Source organism: Musca autumnalis, unplaced genomic scaffold (genome assembly GCF_047663935.1).
Source record: "Musca autumnalis isolate F117 unplaced genomic scaffold, ASM4766393v1 scaffold_2, whole genome shotgun sequence".
NCBI lineage: Eukaryota > Metazoa > Arthropoda > Insecta > Diptera > Muscidae > Musca > Musca autumnalis.
The window spans coordinates 182,550,249-182,569,980 of NW_027411755.1; the positions used below are offsets into that span (position 1 = coordinate 182,550,249).

Sequence of the window (19,732 nt, forward strand, 5' to 3'; positions counted from 1 at the left end):
CAAATTTAAATTAATATCAATATTTGATAAATTGTTCATTCGTAAGTTTTGCTAAAATATCAACAATTTTATTTTGCCACTCGAATACACATTTTTTGTCCTTGTTTTCAATTTTAAGATATAGTGTTACAGCAGAAGTTTTTTGTTGGAACAATTCAGCGATACATCTACCTTTATGATTGCATAATGTCAAAAACAGTATAAAATGTCAACCCTGCTTTTGACAGATTAGGCCATAAAAAGAAAAAAATGTAATCAGCTGTTAGCTGTGGCCTACCTTTACTTTATTCTACCATGACTTATACCATGAACGTACTTTTGCGACAATTTTCTGGCAAATAAAAATGATTGATCTGTTTGAGAACTGCATGGTGGAATAATGCTTGGTTTACATTTACGAAATCCACTCGATTTCAACTGTCAAATCCATAGGTTAAACGTCAAATGAAATCCAATGGATTTCAGATGAGATTTCATTTGACGTTTGAGCTATGGAATTGACAGTTGAAATCGAGTGGATTTCGTAAATGTAAACTTAGCATAAGAAGGTGTTACATCAAATCATAGCTCTGTTCCTTTACGTGCAAGAATCTTCAAGTTTTACCACTTTTTACTCGAAAAGCGTTCCTTTACTTCAGACACCATACCATTCATATGGGAGCAGTTTGCAACTTGCCGGTTTTACCATTTTCAAAAGTAAAGGAACAGACCACATGACAAACGTCAAATTTGTTCACAATAATGTATTACTGTGAATTGCTTGTTTACATTTTGTATGTGATTTTATTCACAATAACGCATTTTGACAACTGGTATGAAGATCAGCTGTTTTTGGCGTTACACCTTATTATTCCACCATGCAGAACCGCAAGAATCTACTAATGCCTTGTTCATACTGACGGTAATTCGCTCTCTATTCGTTGTTCGACCCCAAATTACGATATAATTACTTAATTTCCCATACAAAATTTTGAGAACGAACAACGATTTGTGTACATTGTTCAATTTAAATTACTCTCCGAACGACGATAAAATATTCCCCATTTCTAGAAAATGATCTTGAAAAAACCACAAAAACTCCATCTAGGGCATCAAAATCTATAAAATATAGAAAAATTTACATAATTGCTGAAATTCTGGCCCATATTGGCTAAACTATTGGGAGTTGAACCAAGTAACCTTCTGCAAAAACCTTCCAAATAAAGTTCTCAACAATTCTTTAGAACATTCTGAAACTCTAAAATGCTTACTTCATGTTGTTTCAGCGGTATTTTGCATCATATCTTTTACAACACGTATTTCACAGTTCACACCAACAGTTTATTCTCGCATTTCGGATTTCACTACACTATTGACATTTTTATTAAATCGTCGTTGAAAAATGTACTGAAAACAACGGCGTAGAGGCATTTTACAACAATGACATGTTCTGAAGGGTTGTGTATTACATTCCAGGGAATATTTTTCCAAAAGAAAATATTCATAAAAAGTTAACGGTTTTGGAGATACGGTGCGAAATGTATAAAAATTGTGGACTTTTTGCATATATTTTGAAATTTGAGGCAATAAATGTAGTTTTTCGAGTTCATTAGTTCTCCAAGTATTTTATTCTTGTCCTTATCTACAAATTTGCTTCAGAGGTCAGAAGAAGATTCGCATTGGTTTCAGAGATATAGCCCCGAATTTCTTTAAAAATTCAATATGTAGCCATGTTTAGATGGAGCCATAAAATCCGAGCTGGATCTGACACAACAAAACCCAACTAGGGTTTCTTGTCGTTTGGATCTGTGCTTTCAAAAAATCCCCAGTTCGAAGTGTTTGCACAAGATCACCTTTAAAATGTTGCACAGTGTTATAGGCCTCGACACATAAGAAGCACGGCATTCTTGCTGAAGACATATCTGTAGTGGGATTCTCTAGGGCATTTTTTGGTTACCGATAAAAATCGGTCAAATTAAAACGCAAAATTATGAATGAAAAGTTCAAATAAAAGTTGACATCACTGTTGTTATCGGTAGAACTTTGCGACTACTTTTTATTGGTCGCTAACTTACCGAATAATATCGATAATTACCGAAATTATAAGCATCTTAATTTTAACGATTTTTGTCGATAACCAAAAAATGCGTTAGAGAATCCCACTACCATGGTACAAATACACAGGTAGCCGCATCGGCAATTGTTGGCAACACAAGACGTCAAAATTTGACATCAATTCAATGCAATTGACACATTATGTTACCATCAGCTGGCATGATAATGCTACCTGTATCATTGTACCATGCCCACTACTGATAAAAGAATAACGACATAAGCTCTGTTCCAGAACTAAAAAGTTTTTACAATTTTTACCACTTTTACACATTTTGCATTCCCGTACACAAAATGTATATGAAAATCGTTTACGACTTTTACAACTTTTACGACTTTTACCACTTTATAAAGTACGGGAACAGGCCAATAGTTCGACCTGATAAAACGATTTCAGAATCACATTTGAATTAGGTCGAACTTGGTCTTTAGTCATTTACCAGATATGACTTAAGCAAGAATGCCATGCTTTTTATGTGTCGAGGACTTATTTTCCTTGCGGAAAATTCCCACGGAATGATTCACGATTGCCCTGAATATGTAAAGTATTACTTAGTCGAAGGTCATACTAGAGTGGTTTCATTGCAACTTTTAGGTATTTATAGATCGAGTTCCCCACTACAGCAACTTGATGATAGACCCGGTCCACACTAGACTGATTTTATTGAAAATTATCCATGAAATTATAATTTTCTAGAGTTCCATGCTAGGGTAAAATCATGAAATTCTTGTAGTGAGGCATCCAATCTAAAGTCCAATTTACATTAGAGTTGGCAAAAATCGATGGCACTATCGATAATATCGATTATTATTTAAAAATTCAATATCGATAGACAGTTTTGCCTATCGATATTATCGGAAAAAACCCCTAACCCGAAATCCATTGAAATAAATAGAAATTTCGCTGCTTTTCGGTTATGTGTGCGTAAGAAAGTAAGTCCATAGTCACACGTACACATTTTTCGGTAAAATAAAATGTATATTTTTACATTTTTTATAAAATTAGAACAGTTGTTTATTCTCCTTTACATTTCTGTGAACTGCTCTTGCATAATTTCAAGAAATTCTTTGACATGTCCGTCATTTTCATCTCCAAATTAATGACGATGACAACTTAACGATAATATCGATATTTTAAAACATTATATCGAAAATATCTAATGTTGGGAATATCGATGGTTTGCCAGCTCTATGTGCTTTTTACATTAGCGCGAAAAACAGGTTTTAGGGCTGTTTCGTCATTTATTTGCTAATAGTGCGGTTACACTACAGTTTATTGCCGGGTTAACCCACTTTATGAGGATTTATTGCTTAATCTGGTCAAATCTGACCAGATTTGCCATACAAAAATTAAATCCTCTCACGACTGGCTTTATTTTAAATCCTTCACAAATCCACCAAAAATACAGTGTTGTATTCGGAATTTGTGCAAAAAAATCCAACTCTACTCAAAAAGTACCAAAAGTTGCAACTGTTTTTGCAACAGAGTTTGTCGTGTTTTACACGTTTACGATTGGTCGCATGAGATTTTATGGAGTTAACAAATCTAAAGTTATTTGAAAATCATAAAATTATTTATTTTTTTACATTAGACACTTTTTTAACAAAAAGTACGCTTGATACCTTGATACAAAAATGTATCCCTGTGTGTAAAATATACCAATATGAGCAAAGAGGGGACGATATCTCATGCGAGAAATTGTAAAAGTGTTAAACACGACTTTATTAGTTATTTTGTATGTATACGTAAACAAACATCAGCTGACAGTTTATATCCTCGAAAAGCTAAGTGTAACCAGCAAAGATTAACCCACTGGATCTATTAAACCCAGTGGGTTAACCTTCAATAGTGTAACCGGGGTATAAAACAGGCAACATTTTGCGTCATTTACCATAGTCCCAATTTACATTGGGCGAGTTTACTTGCGGCAATTGTCATTTTGTAGGAGAGAGAGGTGAGGCATATGGTAACCCTTTGCCTCTCAGCACCCTCTCTCACCTACAAACTGACAATTGCCGCAAGTAAACTCGCCTAATGTAAATTGGGACATACAAAAACAAATGACGATAGCTGCTTCATTTATTCTAAACAACGCACGAAAACACCATACTATTATAAGCAGACCTGTTATTTTTTGTCATAAACTGCCAAAAAATGCAACTGTTTTATGATGTCTTTGTTTGTTTGTGTGTGTTGTAGAAAAACAAAAATACTCAAACGATGACAGAGGTAAAAATAAATGGTTAAAAAACTTGCAAAAATTATTTTTTTTTTTAATTTTGAATTAAGTCAAGTTATTTGGTAAACATTTGTGTTGTGAAATTCTTATTTTTTTGGCTGATACGCCGACTTTGACATTTGTTCCAGTTTTTATGACGTATTTTCCATTTTTTCGTTCCCGAACTATTTCAAAAAACTTGTGTGTGAGAACAAATTTTTTGCAGTTCTCTCTTTTACGAGTTTTACTATTAAAAAGTACGGGAACGGAGCTATTGTATGGAATTGGTGTTTTTATGGTCTGTTCCCGTACTGCAAGAATCTACTAATTTTTACTATTTTTTCCGATAACATAAAGGAAAAAATGTTATCGTAGTAAAAAATAGTAGCTTATTGCAGGTTCTGCAACAGAGCATTTAGTTATAGACGAAAACCGAATAATCGAAAAACCGATTATTGCATTTCACTTATGCTTGCCTTACATTTACGAAATCCACACGATTTCAACTGTCACCTCCTTTGCGTAGATCGATTTCCGTACCAGAGTACTTTAAAATAATAAATAAAATATTGAATGTAATTTATTTTATTTATTAATGCGAATTTCGCTTTGTGATACATAGAACGTATTAATTCCATTTCCCTTGCATAATTTGATGTATTGCCGAGTCGCTTAATAAATATATTTGACACGTTGCCACACCACTTAATATTTAATGTAAACAATAGATCGAAATCAACACTGGGAAAAATGGCGCGATCTTTCTCAAAGAAAAACATTTTCCCAAAGTAGACCAGACCCACCACCATCATCTTTTCAGTAGCTCATCGTTCCATCAAAGAAAAAAACGTGGGACACTACTTTCAACAAATATAAATTTTAATTACATTAACATTAAAAATGAGTCCACAAGAGAAGGCCGGCGATGATTCTATTGATGATGATGCCGAATTGTTAGCTTTGGAAAAGATACTCACCGAGGCAGAGGAACAAGAAAAGATCAACAAATCTACAGCAACAACTAAAAAAGAAAATCCGAAACCAAAAAGCACAATTGACGATGATGCAGAACTATTAGCCTTGGACAAAATACTTGCCGAAGCCGAAGAGGAGGAAGAGAAAGAAAAATCTATCGAAAAGGCAAAACCAAAATCCGCGGCAGTACCACGTCTTAAGGAAGATAGCACTTTCGCAGATGCATTCAGTTATGAGGTTGACACGAAATTGGCCAAAAAAGCAGCAAAAGATGCAGAAAGGAACATGGAAGAAGTTGACTCATCAGATGATGAAGAAGTACGTAATTTCTTGGAGAGGAAATACAATGAATATGGTTCCGATGTGAATAAGAAGTTAAAGCAGCAAAGCAATGCCAGCAAAGAGGCTAGAATCGAAAAAGAAGTAGATGCCATGATTAGGCAGAAGGAATCAAATTCATCCACCTCGAAAGATTCATTGAATATGCACATTAAAAATCCACACAATCCCATAAAACGACAAGCTCTTATAACTAATTCCTTTAAGGCAAAAGTTTCGACAGGAAGCAGTTCTCCAGCGGCAACAACATCCGTAAAGGAGCAAGCGTTTTTGTCTACTTCCCAAAGCTCGTCGGTGTATATGGACCCAGTATTTGGTTTACGTATTATAAATCCCTTGGTTTCTAGTTCTTTGCTGAAGGAGCGGATGGCTGGTCGACAACCTGTAGCTTTTTCGGCCATAGCATGTCACACACAGAGAGGTGATTTATCAAAAGATTGGGTAATTGGTGGAGTTTTGACGCATAAGGGGACAACACAAAAAACTAAAAAGGATAAACCGTTTTGTATATGGCGCTTGAGTGATCTAAGAGGTGAGATCAAGACGGTGTCTTTGTTTCTTTTCGGCGGAGCTTACAAAGAGCTGTGGAAGACGGCACAGGGTACATGCCTAGCTGTTTTAAATCCCACTGTATTTGAAAAACGTGCAGAAAATACTGATGTTGCCTGCCTTTCCATTGACACAGCAGCCAAGGTAATGATTTTGGGTCAATCTAAAGATTTGGGTCACTGCAAGTCCGTTAAACGTAATGGAGAGGTTTGTAATGCCCTGGTCAATTTGAGTGAGTGTGATACTTGTGTCTTCCATATGAAACAAGAATTCTCCAAAATGTCCAAACGTTCTGAACTGCAATCAGCAAATGCTGGAAGAGGTTTACAGGATTTACGTAATAAGGTATTGGGAAAATCCGAAGTATTCTATGGCGGTCAATCTTATACTGCCGTGCCGGCCAAGAAAAGTGCAAAGTTGTCATCAAAAGATAACCAGAGGTTAAGTAATTTGTCGGAATATGCCATCTCACCATTCGCAGGCAGTGTTAACCACGAATCGAAGGCAAAGGGAGTAACAACCATACCCTATGCGGCGCGTGAAGGTCCAGTATCAAAAATTGCCAATAATGTTGAGGCAAGTCGTAAACAACGTTTAAAAGATTTGGAGCGCTTACAGATTCTGCAGGCAGAATCAGCCAGAACAGGTGCATCCTCCCCTTCCACTCCAGGACCAAGCACACCAGAAGTAAATAAAACAAGAGAGTCTATGTTTAGTAAACAACAAACTTCCACCCCCTCAATGGGGAACCGAACATCACCCACCTCATCATTTTCCGGCTCACCATCGTTATCATCTTCCCTTTCAACAGCTGCAGATAAATTTAAAAATCGTGAATTTTCTTTTGCCACCAAATCTCCAAGCCTGTCAAAGGATAACTTTTCCATTGAGGTAAACATTGGCGATAGGCGTGCTTCATTGGCCAAGCAAAAGGCTTTGGAAATTCTCAAAAAGAAACCCATACAAAAAGTGGATCCCAATTCCACACGTGGCACCAGAGAGGGTAAACGTCGTGCCATCGATGATCTCAATGAAAAATTCATGAGCAATGATGCCAAAAAACAAAAACTCGATGAAGAGGAGAAGGAAAAAGAACGCAAAAGCCGTATACAACGTATTATGGATGCCACTTCGTCCCACACGAATCTTATTGACATGCGTGAACGTGAGGAACAAGAAAAATACTTTAGCAAATTGGAAAAGAAAGAAGCTTTGGAAGAGAAAATGTTGTCAACCTATAAGATGGCATGTAAAGCTGTCATTTGTAAGACCTGCAAATACACCGCCTTCTCAGCTGCGGAACGTTGTAAACAGGAACGGCATCCTTTGAAAGTGGTCGATGCCGAGAAACGTTTCTTCCAATGTAAAGATTGTGGTAATCGTACTGCTTCAGTCTTTAGATTACCAAAGACTTGTTGTTCCAACTGCCAAGGGTCACGTTGGGAACGTTGTGCAATGATACGTGAACGTAAAGTGGCCACCGGTGCTCAAGAACTTTCTGTACGTGGTGATGAGGAAATGTTTATTGGTTCGATATCGGGCAAAGCAAATTTGAATCTTGCTGTTCCGGAAGATTAGGTAATTGCATATGATTCTTTGTTACTCGTAGATTATGAATGGAAAAAATTGTATTAGATAAATATATATTAAATTTAAGTAGACTTTTTTAATAGACACACCCGATTATTTTTATTGTTATAACTTTTTATAAAAAAAACTAAAAAAACCATCATGACAATAAAATAAAAAAATTGAAATTGTACAAAACTATGGCGACTTTTAACTTATTTTTATAGACCCTTCCTGAGAGAAATGATGCTTCTATAGACGCTTTTGGAAAGAAAGACTGCTTCTGTAAACCTTTTCTGAAAGATAGTCTGCTTATGTAGACCCTTTCTGAAGAAAACGATGCTTCTATAGTCTCTTTCTGAAAGTAAGGGCGCATCTAAAAGAAAGTGTGGTTCTGTGATTCTTTCTGAAGGAAAGGATCTTTGTATGAACCTTTCTGAAAGAAAGCGAGCTTCTATAGATCCTTTCTGAAAGAAACGGCGCTTCTATAGATCCTTTCTAAAAGAAAGTGTGCTTCTATGGACCCTTTCTGAAAGGATGGGTGCTTCTATTGACCTTTTCTGAAAGAAAGGGTACTTCTATAGACCTTTTTTAAAGAAAGGTTCTTCTATAGACCCTTTTGGAAAGAAAGGGGCTGCTTCATTAGAACCTTACTGAAAGATATGGTGCTTCATTGCACATTTTCTGAAGAAAGTTTGCTTCTATAGACACTTTCTGAATCAAAGGATGCTTATATAGACCCTGTAACGTTGTTTTGTCGTCGACTAAACCTTACGAAATTAGAAGACTAGTATTCTCCCTTTACTCGGGACTAAATCGGGTGCTTTATTGATTAAATACTAGTTTACAACCTACTTGTGTTTAAATGCGATACAAATATGTTCAATGGGTATAGTTTAGGATTTCTCGTTGAGGAGCTCGTTTTGATTAAGCGGGTTCTTTTCCGAGGAAGGCGACGTTGTCTGTGTTCGGCTGCAGATGATCGGGAACACGATGTATTCGGTGTTAGGCTGCAGATGATCGGAAAGTCAATGTAATCGTTGTTCGGCTGCAGATGATTGCGAAGGCAATGTATTTGGTGTTCGGTTGTAGATGATCAGGAAGGCGATTTATTTGGTGTTCTATTGTAGGTAATTGGGAAGACGACGTATTCGGTATTCGGCTGTAGATGATCGGGAACACGATGTATTCAGTGTTCTGCTGCAGAGATCGGGAACACGATGTATTCGGTATTCGACTGTAGATGATCGGGAACACGATGTATTCGGTGTTCGGCTTCACATAATCGGGAATGCGGTGCATTCGGTGTTCGTCTGCAGATCTTCGGGAACACAATGGATTGCGTTCGGCTATTGATGTTCGGGAAAACTGTGGATCCGGTTGTTGATGCTCGGGGATCCAAGGGGTTCGGGCTCGGGTATCTGTGTTCGGGAATACGATGTTCGGATGCTGATATGATGGATTTGTCGCTCGGCTGTTAGTCTAAGGCTACGGTCTGGTTTCTACCATGTACTGGTGATCCGAGGGTCCTGTAGAACTGCTATCCCAAAGGTCCAGTGCCTAGTTGAACAGCTGACCCTAAGGCTCTGTAGAACTGTAAACCCAAAGGCCCAGTCCCGAATGTATTAGCCACCACAACGTAATGGGTAGCTCTCAAAAAGTATTCCCAACTCTGTAACACCAAGGTGTACGTTGGCGGATTTAGAACAGCCTTTATTTAGTTCCAACCCGTGTAGATAACTCCCTGCAATAGCCAGCTCGGACTCGGCATCTAATTCTGAAATACTGGGGGGATCCGAAGTATGAGGCGAATGCGAATTATTAGCCCTAAGCACAGATGACGATGATTGCAAAACACACTGGAGTGAAATTCAACATTGTGTGGCCAGTTATACCACTATCACCCAACCTTCTGAAAGAAAGGGTGCTTCTATAGACCCTTTCTGAAATAAAGGATGCTTAAATAGAACATTTCTGAAAGAGAGGGTGCGAAAGAAGATGTGCGTGAATAGACTCTTTTTTATAAAAAGAGTGATTCAATAGACAATTTCTGAAAGAAAGGGCGCTTCTATTGACCCTATCTGAAAGAAGTGGTGCTTCTATAGACCCTTTCTGAAAAAAGGTTGTTTCTATAGACCCTTTCTAAAAGAAAAGCTGCTTCTTCAGACGCATTTTGAGAGAAAGAGTAGTTCCATAAACTCTTTCTGAGAGAAAAGCTGCTACTATAGACCATTTCTGAAAGAAAGGTTGGTTTTATAGATCCTTTCTGACAGAAAGGGTGCTTCTATAGACCCTTTCTGGAAAAGGTTGTTTCTATAGACCCTTTCTAAAAGAAAGGGTGCTTCTTCAGACCCTTTTTGAGAGAAAGAGTGCTTTTATAGACTCTTTCTGAGAGAAAAGCTGCTACTATAGACCCTTTCTGAAAGAAAGGGTGCGTCAAAAAAACTTTCTTGAAAGAATGGGTGGCTTTATACGCCCTTCCTGAAAGAATGGGCGTCTTTATAGACCCTTTTTGAAAAAAGGGGTGCCTCTATAGACCCTTTCTTAAAGAAAGTGTGGTTCTATAGATCCTTTCTGAAAGAAAGAGCGCTTCTATAGAATCTTTCTGAAAGAAAGGGTGCTTTTATAGACCCTTCTTGAAAGAATGGGTGCCTTTATAGACCCTTCCTGAAAGAATGGTCGCCTTTGCAGACCCTTTTTAAAAAAATGGGTGCCTCTATGGAACCTCCCTAAAAGGAAGGGTGCTCTATAGACCCTCTCTAAAAGGAAGGGTGCTCTATACACCCTTTCTGAAACAAGGGGTGCTTCTATAGACCCTTTCTGAAAGAAGGGGTGCATCTATAGACTCTTTTTGAGAGAAAGAGTGCTTTTATAGACTCTTTCTGATAGAAAGGCTGCTACTATACAATCTTTCTGAGAGAAAAGCTGCTACTATAGACCCTTTCTGAAAGAAAGGGTGCGTCTGAAAAACCCTTCTTGAAAGAATGGGTGCCTTTATACACCCTTCCTGAAAGAATGTGCGTCTTTATAGACCCTTTTTGAAAGAAGGGGTGCCTCTATAGACCCTTTCTAAAAGGAAGGGCGCACCTATAGACCCTTTCTTAAAGAAAGTGTGGTTCTATAAATACTTTCTGAAAGAAAGGGCGCTTCTTTAGAATCTTTCTGAAATAAAGGGCGCTTCTATAGAATCTTTCTGAAAGAAAGGATGCTTCTATAGACCCTTCCTGAAAGAATGGCCGCCTTAACAGACCCTTTTTGTAAAAATGGGTGCCTCTATGGAACCTCCCTAAAAGGAAGGGTGCTCTATAGACCCTCTCTAAAAGGAAGGGTGCTCTATACACCCTTTCTGAAAGAAGGGGTGCTTCTATAGACTCTTTCTGAAAGAAGGGGTGCTTCTATAGACCCTTTCTGAAAAAGGTTGTTTCTATGGACCCTTTCTAAAAGAAAGGGTGCTTCTTCAGACCCTTTTTGAGAGAAAGAGTGCTTTTATAGACTCTTTCTGATAGAAAGGCTGGTACTATACAATCTTTCTGAGAGAAAAGCTGCTACTCTAGACCCTTTCTGAAAGAAAGGTTGCGTCTAAAAACCCTTCTTGAAAGAATGGGTGCCTTTATACACCCTTCCTGAAAGAATGGGCGTCTTTATAGACCCTTTTTGAAAGAAGGGGTGCCTCTATAGACCCTTTCTTAAAGAAAGTGTGGTTCTATAAATACTTTCTGAAAGAAAGGGCGCTTCTATAGAATCTTTCTGAAAGAAAGGATGCTTCTATAGACCCTTCTTGAAAGAATGGGTGCCTTTATAGACCCTTCCTGAAAGAATGGCCGCCTTTACAGACCCTTTTTGTAAAAATAGGTGCCTCTATGGAACCTCCCTAAAAGGAAGGGTGCTCTATAGACCCGCTATAAAAGGAAGTGTGCTCTATGCACCCTTTCTGAAAGATGGGGTGCTTCTATAAACTCTTTCTGAAAGAAGGGGTGCTTCTATAGACCCTTTCTGAAAGAAGGGGTGCTTCTATAGACCCTTTCTGAAAGAAATTGTGCTTCTATAGACCCTTTCTGAAAGTAATTGTGCTTCTATAGACATTTTGTGAAAGAAAGGTTGCTTCAATTCACCCTTTCTGAAAGAAAGGTTGCTTCAATTCACCCTTTCTGAAAGAAAGGTTGCTTCTTCAGACCCTTTTTAAGTGAAAGAGTGCCTCTATAGACCATTTCTGGGAGAAAGGCTGCTACTATAGACCATTCCAGAAAGAATTGGTGCCTTTATAGATCCTTTTTGAAGGAATGGGTGTCTCTTTGAACAATTTCTAAAGGAAACGGTGCTTCTATTGGCCCGCTCTGTAAGAAAGGGTGCTTTTATAGACCCTTTCTGAAAAAAGGCTGCTTCTATAGATCCTTTCTGGAAGAAAGGTTGCTTCTATAGATCCTTTCTGAAAATAAGGGTGCTTCTATAGATACCTTTCTGAAAGAAAGAATGCTACTATAGATCATTTCTGAAAGAAAAGCTGCTATTATAGCCTTTTTCTGGGAAAGGCTACTACTATAGACCCTGTCTAAAAGAGAGGGTGCTTCTTTAGACCCAATTTTCAATTCAATTCAATTTTTATTTATCCAAATTAACAAGTTACTTATACATTATACATTACAAATTATGAGAATATATCAACATATGATATTACAACAAGTAAGTTTTTGGTTATTATTATAATATATAAACATATTTAAAGTATGAGTTTAGGTATAGGAAAAAAGGATATAAAACCTATATATGATTTACAAGATGGGATTTTCAAATATGTTAGGAAAATTTAAGGATTAAAATATGATTATTCACAAATAATCAAGTTTAATTCAATAATTTTCAGTTTGGTAATTTACAATGTTGAGCAATAATTCATTAAGGGACTTCTATACACTCACGTATCCTGGGATAACGTGAGTTTCTAGCTTTGCTAAAATAATTTTCATTTAATCTTTTTATGAAATCAATGAGCAATTCATATCTCGTTTCTTCGTGTAGCATTAGTGTGGGGTATTGCCAGTGTTTATTATGAATCATCTTCAGACATTTGTTCTGTACAACCTGAAGTTTTCTAAGATGAGTAATTGCTGATCTGTACCAAATTGGGGATGCGTAAGAGAGTATAGGTCGGATTACGCTTTTGAAGATTAGATTCTTGTTTTTCAGACTAAGGCTAGATCGCCTATTAAGAAATGGCCATAAAGCTCGAAAAGCTTTTATTGCTTTCTGACAGGAATTAGTAATATGTTTTTTAAAGGTGAGCTTTTTATCTAGTGTGACTCCGAGATAGTTTACTTCATTAACTATATCAATCGCATTTCCATTAAAGAGTAGTTGTCGTCTCGGTAATCTTTTTGGTGATTTATTGAAAGGGAAAATGATGGCTTGTGTTTTGTTGTTGTTGATTTTGATTTTCCATTTATTGAAATATTTGTTACATGATTTAATGCTTAACTCCATTTTCTTAAGAAGGGCAGAAGTTAGTTTGCTGGTTGACAACAGGGCTGTATCATCAGCATAGTATGCAGTGTCAACTTCTTTCGGTGGTTTGAAGTCTGACGTGTAAATGGAATAGAGGATTGGAGAGAGAATAGATCCTTGGGGGACTCCTGCTGGTATACTCCTAAATGAGGAGACCGCATCATTTACAGAGACAGCATATGTTCGATTTTCCAAGAATTCTGCAGTTATTTTGCAGAGATAGGTAGGTATATTTGCTTTGACCATTTTGTATATTAGGCCATTGTGCCATACTGTGTCAAAAGCCTTCTCAATATCAAGCAAGATTAAACCTGTTGATTTTCTTCTGCTTTTATTAACAATTATTTTCTTTTTGATACGATCGATCTGATGAGTTGTGCTGTGCTCTCGACGAAATCCGAATTGATTTTCAGAAATGATATTTGAATCGGATGCAAAATCCGAAATTCTGGAATGTATTGCTTTTTCGAATAATTTACCCAGATTGCTCAAGAGGCTAATTGGTCTGTAGCTGGTTGGCATTTTAGGAGGTTTGTTTGGTTTAGCTACAGCAATGACTTTTGCGTTTTTGAAAGCTGAAGGAAAGTAATTCAGTCGAATGCAACTGTTAAAAAGTATAACAAGTAGTTTTATGGCTTTATCCGGAAGATTCTTTATCATAATATTTTGGACTTTATCGAAGCCTGGCGCTTTTGAAGACTTGAGTTGGAAAATAATATATGATAATTCATTAAACGTTATATAATTTACGTTTCTGGTACACGGGGGCATGGATTTTAAGTTTGACGATGTTATATTTACGATATGGTCAATCGAGTGAGTGTACGTTGAGGTAAGCTCATGGGATTTTTTAAACGTTTCAGCAAATAACTCAGCCTTTTCGAGGTCTGTAATTAATTTTTTAGACCCGGAACTAAGCGTTGGTATTTTAAGTTTTCCTTTACTTCTTAGTGAACGGCTGATTTTCCAGAAACGCTTGTCACCTGGTCTCATATTTTCCAGAAGTTCGGACCATTTCTGGTTCCTATATACATTTAGTTTCTTGTCTATATGTTTGGTGAGAAATTTGGTGCACTGGTCATAAAAGTTAGACTCAAAAGAGTTATGTGATCGAATTTGTTTTCTTTTAAACCTCTTTCTCTGACCAATCATATACAGTGGCGGCCATATAATTAAGAACGACATCATATTCAAAAGTATTTAACTTGCTACGTTCCAAATATTTGAATATTTATATGGAACAAGATTGGTAAATAAAGTACAGGGTAAGCACTTTCAAATGAAGCCAAAACATGTTTTAATTCTCCCTCGTTTATACGAAGGATACCACGATTTATTAAAATAGTCATATATCAACCTGGCCACATAATTAAGAACGATATAAGTAAAAGTTACTTTAAGGTAATTTTCATACACAATATGTGAATATATCGTTATGTATTTTAGAAATCGGTTATTTTGATTCATTTTTAGTATCAAATGTCCTTCAATTGTACATATTATTGAGTCTAAGTTTGATAATCAGGGCATACATAAGGTTTTGCAAAATTTGCTCATAATTTGACGAATTTATTTTATTTTTGGGATCTAAAGCCACAGTTTTGGCTTCCTCTCATTTCCTCGATGACGCTCTAAACGATACCCTGTGATTGTCGTTCCATAGTCGGAGCTTGTTTACCCTTAAATTGGTTTTGAACCCACTTCTTTGAGTCCTTTACGAGGGAATTGTCTGGGAAATAGTTTCGTATGAGCCATTTCCACCTTATAAATCGGTAGGATTGTTGCCTGCAGGTAGTAGACAGGAAATAAACAAATAATTTCGTTTTGTACAAAAAATTGGCCTAACGGTACACCAAACAAAAAAGAAAGGTATAATATTTTGAAAGCCTTCATTGCACAATGTCTTTGTGGGTGTGGTAGGTATAGTTATGTAAGACTTTTTAATCAATGAAGCTCATATTAATATCAAAACTAATAAAATCAATAATTTTTATGGATGAAAATACAAAGTTTGTATAAACTAATGTCTGATGTACATACACAACATTATTGTGGAATTGGAGCTTTCAAAACATTATGTTAATAAATGTTATATTCGGTGTGGAATTCTTCCAATTTTGGTGTAGACGTTATATTATTGTTTCATTTCCTGTCTACAACCTGAGGACAAAAATCCTTCCGCTTTATAAGGTGGAAATGACTCTTATGAAACTATTTCCCAGACAAATCCCTCGTAAAGGACTCAAACAAGTGGGACAAAAGCCAATTTAAGGGTAAATAAGCTCCGACTATGGAACGACAATCACAGGGTATCGTTTAGAGCGTCGTCGAGGGAATGAGAGGAAGCCAAAACTGTGGCTTTAGATCCCGAAAATAAAATAAATTCGTCAAATTATGGGCAAATTTTGGAAAACCTTAGGTATGCCCTAATTATCAAACTTAGACTCAATAATATGTACCATTGAAGGACATTTGATACTAAAAATGAATCAAAGTAATCGATTTCTAAAATACATAACGATATATTCACATATTGTGTATGAAAAATACCTTAAAGTAACCTTTACTTATATCGTTCTTAATTATGTGGCCAGGTCGATTTATGACTATTTTACTAAATCGTGGTATCTTTCGTATAAACGAGGGAGAATTAACACATGTTTTGGCTTTATTTAAAAGTGCTTACCGCGTACTTTATTTACAAATTTTGTTCCATATAAATATTCAAATATTTGGAACGTAGCAAGTCAAATACTTTTTAATATGATGTCGTTCTTAATTATATGGCCGCCACTGTAGATAACATCCTGAGGGATTTCGTTGCCGAGATGAATATTGCGTAAAGGGGTTGACAGATTTCTTGCAGTAAGTGTAAGATTGACGAATTTGTCGATCTCTTTGTCGATGGTATGTTTGCTCGTATAATTTTCATGAACCCAATTAATGCTATTTTCAATTGTACTTTTGAAAGTTCTCCAATTAGTGTGCTTATATGAATAGGTATAGGTATTTTCCTTCAAAAATCGAGACTGTATAGAACACAGAATCGGACGGTGATCTGAAGGAATTTCATAATCCATTGTGGTAACTGTTATTGGGATGGAGATATTACTCAGAATAATATCAACTGTGGATGGGATTGTATTTGGGCGATGTGGATATAAAGTTGGAGTACTTGGGTAGTAAACAAAAAAGTTATGTACTTGTTGCAAATTGTTGAGTGCGTTACCAGCAGCGTTATTGCAAATGCAGTTCCAAGCTGAATGTTTTGCATTAAGATCACCGAGGAGTATAAAATCGGAATTGTCTGGCGTAAGCGTTTTAATGTCATGTGAAAATGAGGATGTGTATCTCGGCGAGTATGCGGTTGTGACTATTGTTTTCCGGCGATTAATGACGATTTCAATAGAAAGGTTTTCAATGGATATGGTGTTTGTTGCTGGTAGTAGGGTATGGCAGACGTCTTTGCGAACCAGAATAGCTACCCCACCTCCGCTTGAACTTTGTCTATCATTACGATAGATAACATAATTTTCGAAGAATGGTTTATGATGATCTTTATAAAAAGTTTCATTTAAACCAGCAATATGAATATTGTGTTGTTTTAAAATATGTTCAAATTGTATCATATTTGAATATGAAGTGATACCGTTTGCATTCCAATGTAAAATGTTTAAACTGTCGGAGTTTCTATTTAAAGTCATATGCATATTTTAATAGAGACATTACTACTTGTAGTTGTTGCACTTTTGATGTGCACCTGCTTAGCTCATCTAGAGCAGAGGAAAAAATATTGAAGAGTTCGTCTATGTTGAATAGATCAGAACATAAATTACTAGTCGCGGCAGCATTTCTTCCATGCCCAACGTCTGAATGATCGTTGTTTGTATGAATGTTCGCACATTCATTTCTTACCGTGCTAGCATAACTGCGATTGTTGATGTTGTTGTTGTTTGAGACCACCGTGTGTCTGGGTACAGCAATCGTGGCCCTTCTGCTTTGGTTGGTTGTAACTTTTAGCCTTATGTCAAGATATTTTTGACGTAATGGACATTTAATATCATTTGCTGCATGATCAGTTCTATCATACCCTGCTTGTTTGCAATTGAAGCAGGAGAAGACTGGAGGGCGATTATTATCCTTTGTTAGTGGACATTCAGATGTTTTATGTAACTTCGCACAAGTCATACAAGCTGGTTTTCTATTACAATGATCACCGCCGTGGCCATACATCAGGCAGTTCCAGCACTGTGTAGGTCTGTCAGCTTTTTTTGGTTTGTGTTTTTTCCAAGTAATGATTATCTTGCAAATAGTTTTAATATTTTTTAGATGACTTGGATTGAACGATTTTCTGTCAAATTGAACTTTGTAAACAGCGTCGTTAGCATTACTGAGCTTTGTCTGGACTTCAGTCACAGATGTTGGGGGAAGGTTGTATTTATTAAGATCATCTATGATGTCATTGGTGTTTACTTTTGGTAGACCATACAGGAATATGGTGTATAACTTATTACCCTTTGGTTTGAAGGTGTGGAACTCTATAAGAGCTTCTTTTAGTGCTTTAATACAAAACTCATACTTCTCCTGTGATTGTGGGAAAATTTTGGTTCCGATGGATGTTCGTTTGTATACACAGTCATCGCCGGTAATAAGCTGGATTTCTCTCATACATACTCGTGAATCAGTAATAATGGGTGGAGGCTTAGGTGTTGATTTGGGCGTGTTTAACTTGATATTTGTTTCTGATGCATACTCCATATCTTCGAGGTCAGATAAAGAGCTGAATCTATTGAAATTTGAACATGTCGGTAGATTTGACATCGAGGTCGACGAATATAACGGTCGATGTGATTTAGCTTTGGATTTGGCAAGTGATGGGTTGGCGGCTCGGCGTGCCGCAGGTTTGCCCCCATGGGGCTTGACCATTGTGTGTACCACAATCTACTCCGAGTAGTACCGAACTCACAGTACAGACAGTAATATTGTTATTGTTTTTCTTGGCAATTTAGAAATTGCAGTCACTTTTAACTATAATACTTTGTTTAAGCGCACTGACAACCGAACCGGGTGAGGACAAAGCAAGCACTGCTTCTTTAGACCCTTTCTGAAATAAATCTTTTCAAAATTAAGAAAAAAAAAAACAAGAACTGTGTCTGGTTCTAAATGATTATATATTTCAATATTGGTATGTACATATACATTTATTATATAGTATTATATATTATTGGTCTCATGTTTTAAATTAGACTAGAGGTGAGATATTTTTTATACGTTTTTCCTTTATATAATGGCAGATAAAATTTTCATTAAATATTAAAAATAAAACTGCGAAAATAGTAATGATCCATATAAAAAGATCCTAAGAATATAGTAGAAATATTAAATTAAACTTATATAATCTACAGTGTCCCATATAACAGCTCTACAGGACTTTCAAGATTCAAGAGTATACAAATTGTTGTTGTGTATTTAAGTCGTCTTTCACATCCTTATGAAATGCCATCAAAATTACCAAAATGTGAAAACAAAAATTTTCTAAAATCAGTCTATAAAATTGCAGCATTTAGCTTCCTTCTTATGCCGTGCTCTCATTCTGTTCCTGCATATTGAGTATAGTGGAGAATTTAAATGAAATTGTTTTCGATAATTCAATTTTGTCACAATTTTCAGCCAGGTTGGCTTTGGCGGTGACATCCATATATGAACGTCCCCGTTTCACTGGCAACGTGTAGACCTCCCTTGATGGAGTACCGAGCGAAGATTTACGCAACGTTGCCATTGGGAATCTTAAATCATTTTCATAACGTGAATCAATGGTTCGAGATTCATTTAATGGCCTAGGCATATCGTAGCCGGGAGGTGGTAAAAAACTACTGGAAAATGAAAATGTATCACGACTTGAACAGTCTTGGATATCATAGAGGACTTTTGGTGGTTTCCATAAATCTTCCATTGTGTAAGAAGTTTCATCGGAATTGTGGGGGTTATCGTAGAAATCTGAGGGTGCATGGGATGTTGTGGGACTTTGCATTTCTTCCGCTTGACCATAGGCTGGATTTGAAAATGATTTGGTTTCCGCTTCTTTGTTGTATTTCATGCTGTGACCGCCACTCATTAGCTTTTCAAATTCTGATGCCAAGTACTTGAAAGATGGTCGGGCATTAGGATCATCCATCCAGCAGGATTGTACAAGGGAGTAACTGAAAAATGAAGAAAAATTGAAATTATAGCAAACATTTTTTGGTTTGATCCCTCCTTTTCTACTTACATTTCATCGGAGCAATTTTCAGGTTTTTCCATGCGATAACCACTCTTGAGTAGGTGATATAAGTTTTGTACTGGTATTCCAGGATATGGTGATGCACCCAGTGTTATTAACTCCCAACACAAAACACCAAATGCCCACACATCGGATTTGGAGGTGTAAACGTTATCAGCCAACGATTCTGGAGCCATCCACTGGAATGAAATAAAAGAAAAGAGAATGCGTT

The 19,732-nt window shown here is 36.7% G+C and overlaps 2 protein-coding genes across 2 annotated transcripts in view; one reads left to right on the forward strand and one right to left on the reverse strand.

The window, feature by feature from the left end:
* The first annotated feature begins 4,969 nt into the window (after positions 1-4,969).
* Mcm10 (minichromosome maintenance 10 homolog) lies at positions 4,970-7,940 on the forward strand. The gene has a single exon (XM_073970223.1). It carries the CDS (start codon positions 5,211-5,213, stop codon positions 7,749-7,751), a length of 2,541 nt encoding a protein of 846 aa, XP_073826324.1. The 5' UTR covers positions 4,970-5,210; the 3' UTR covers positions 7,752-7,940.
* Positions 7,941-18,487: 10,547 nt separating this feature from the next.
* The window catches only part of Ret (protein kinase receptor Ret oncogene), a 114,626-nt gene continuing 113,381 nt past the window's right edge, over positions 18,488-19,732 (reverse strand). The window contains exons 8-9 of the mRNA XM_073966222.1: positions 19,510-19,700; positions 18,488-19,441 (exon numbers count right to left, since the gene is read on the reverse strand). Coding sequence (XP_073822323.1) covers positions 18,817-19,441; positions 19,510-19,700 — 816 coding nt within the window. The 3' untranslated portion in view covers positions 18,488-18,816. The remainder of the gene's footprint in view (positions 19,442-19,509; positions 19,701-19,732) is intronic.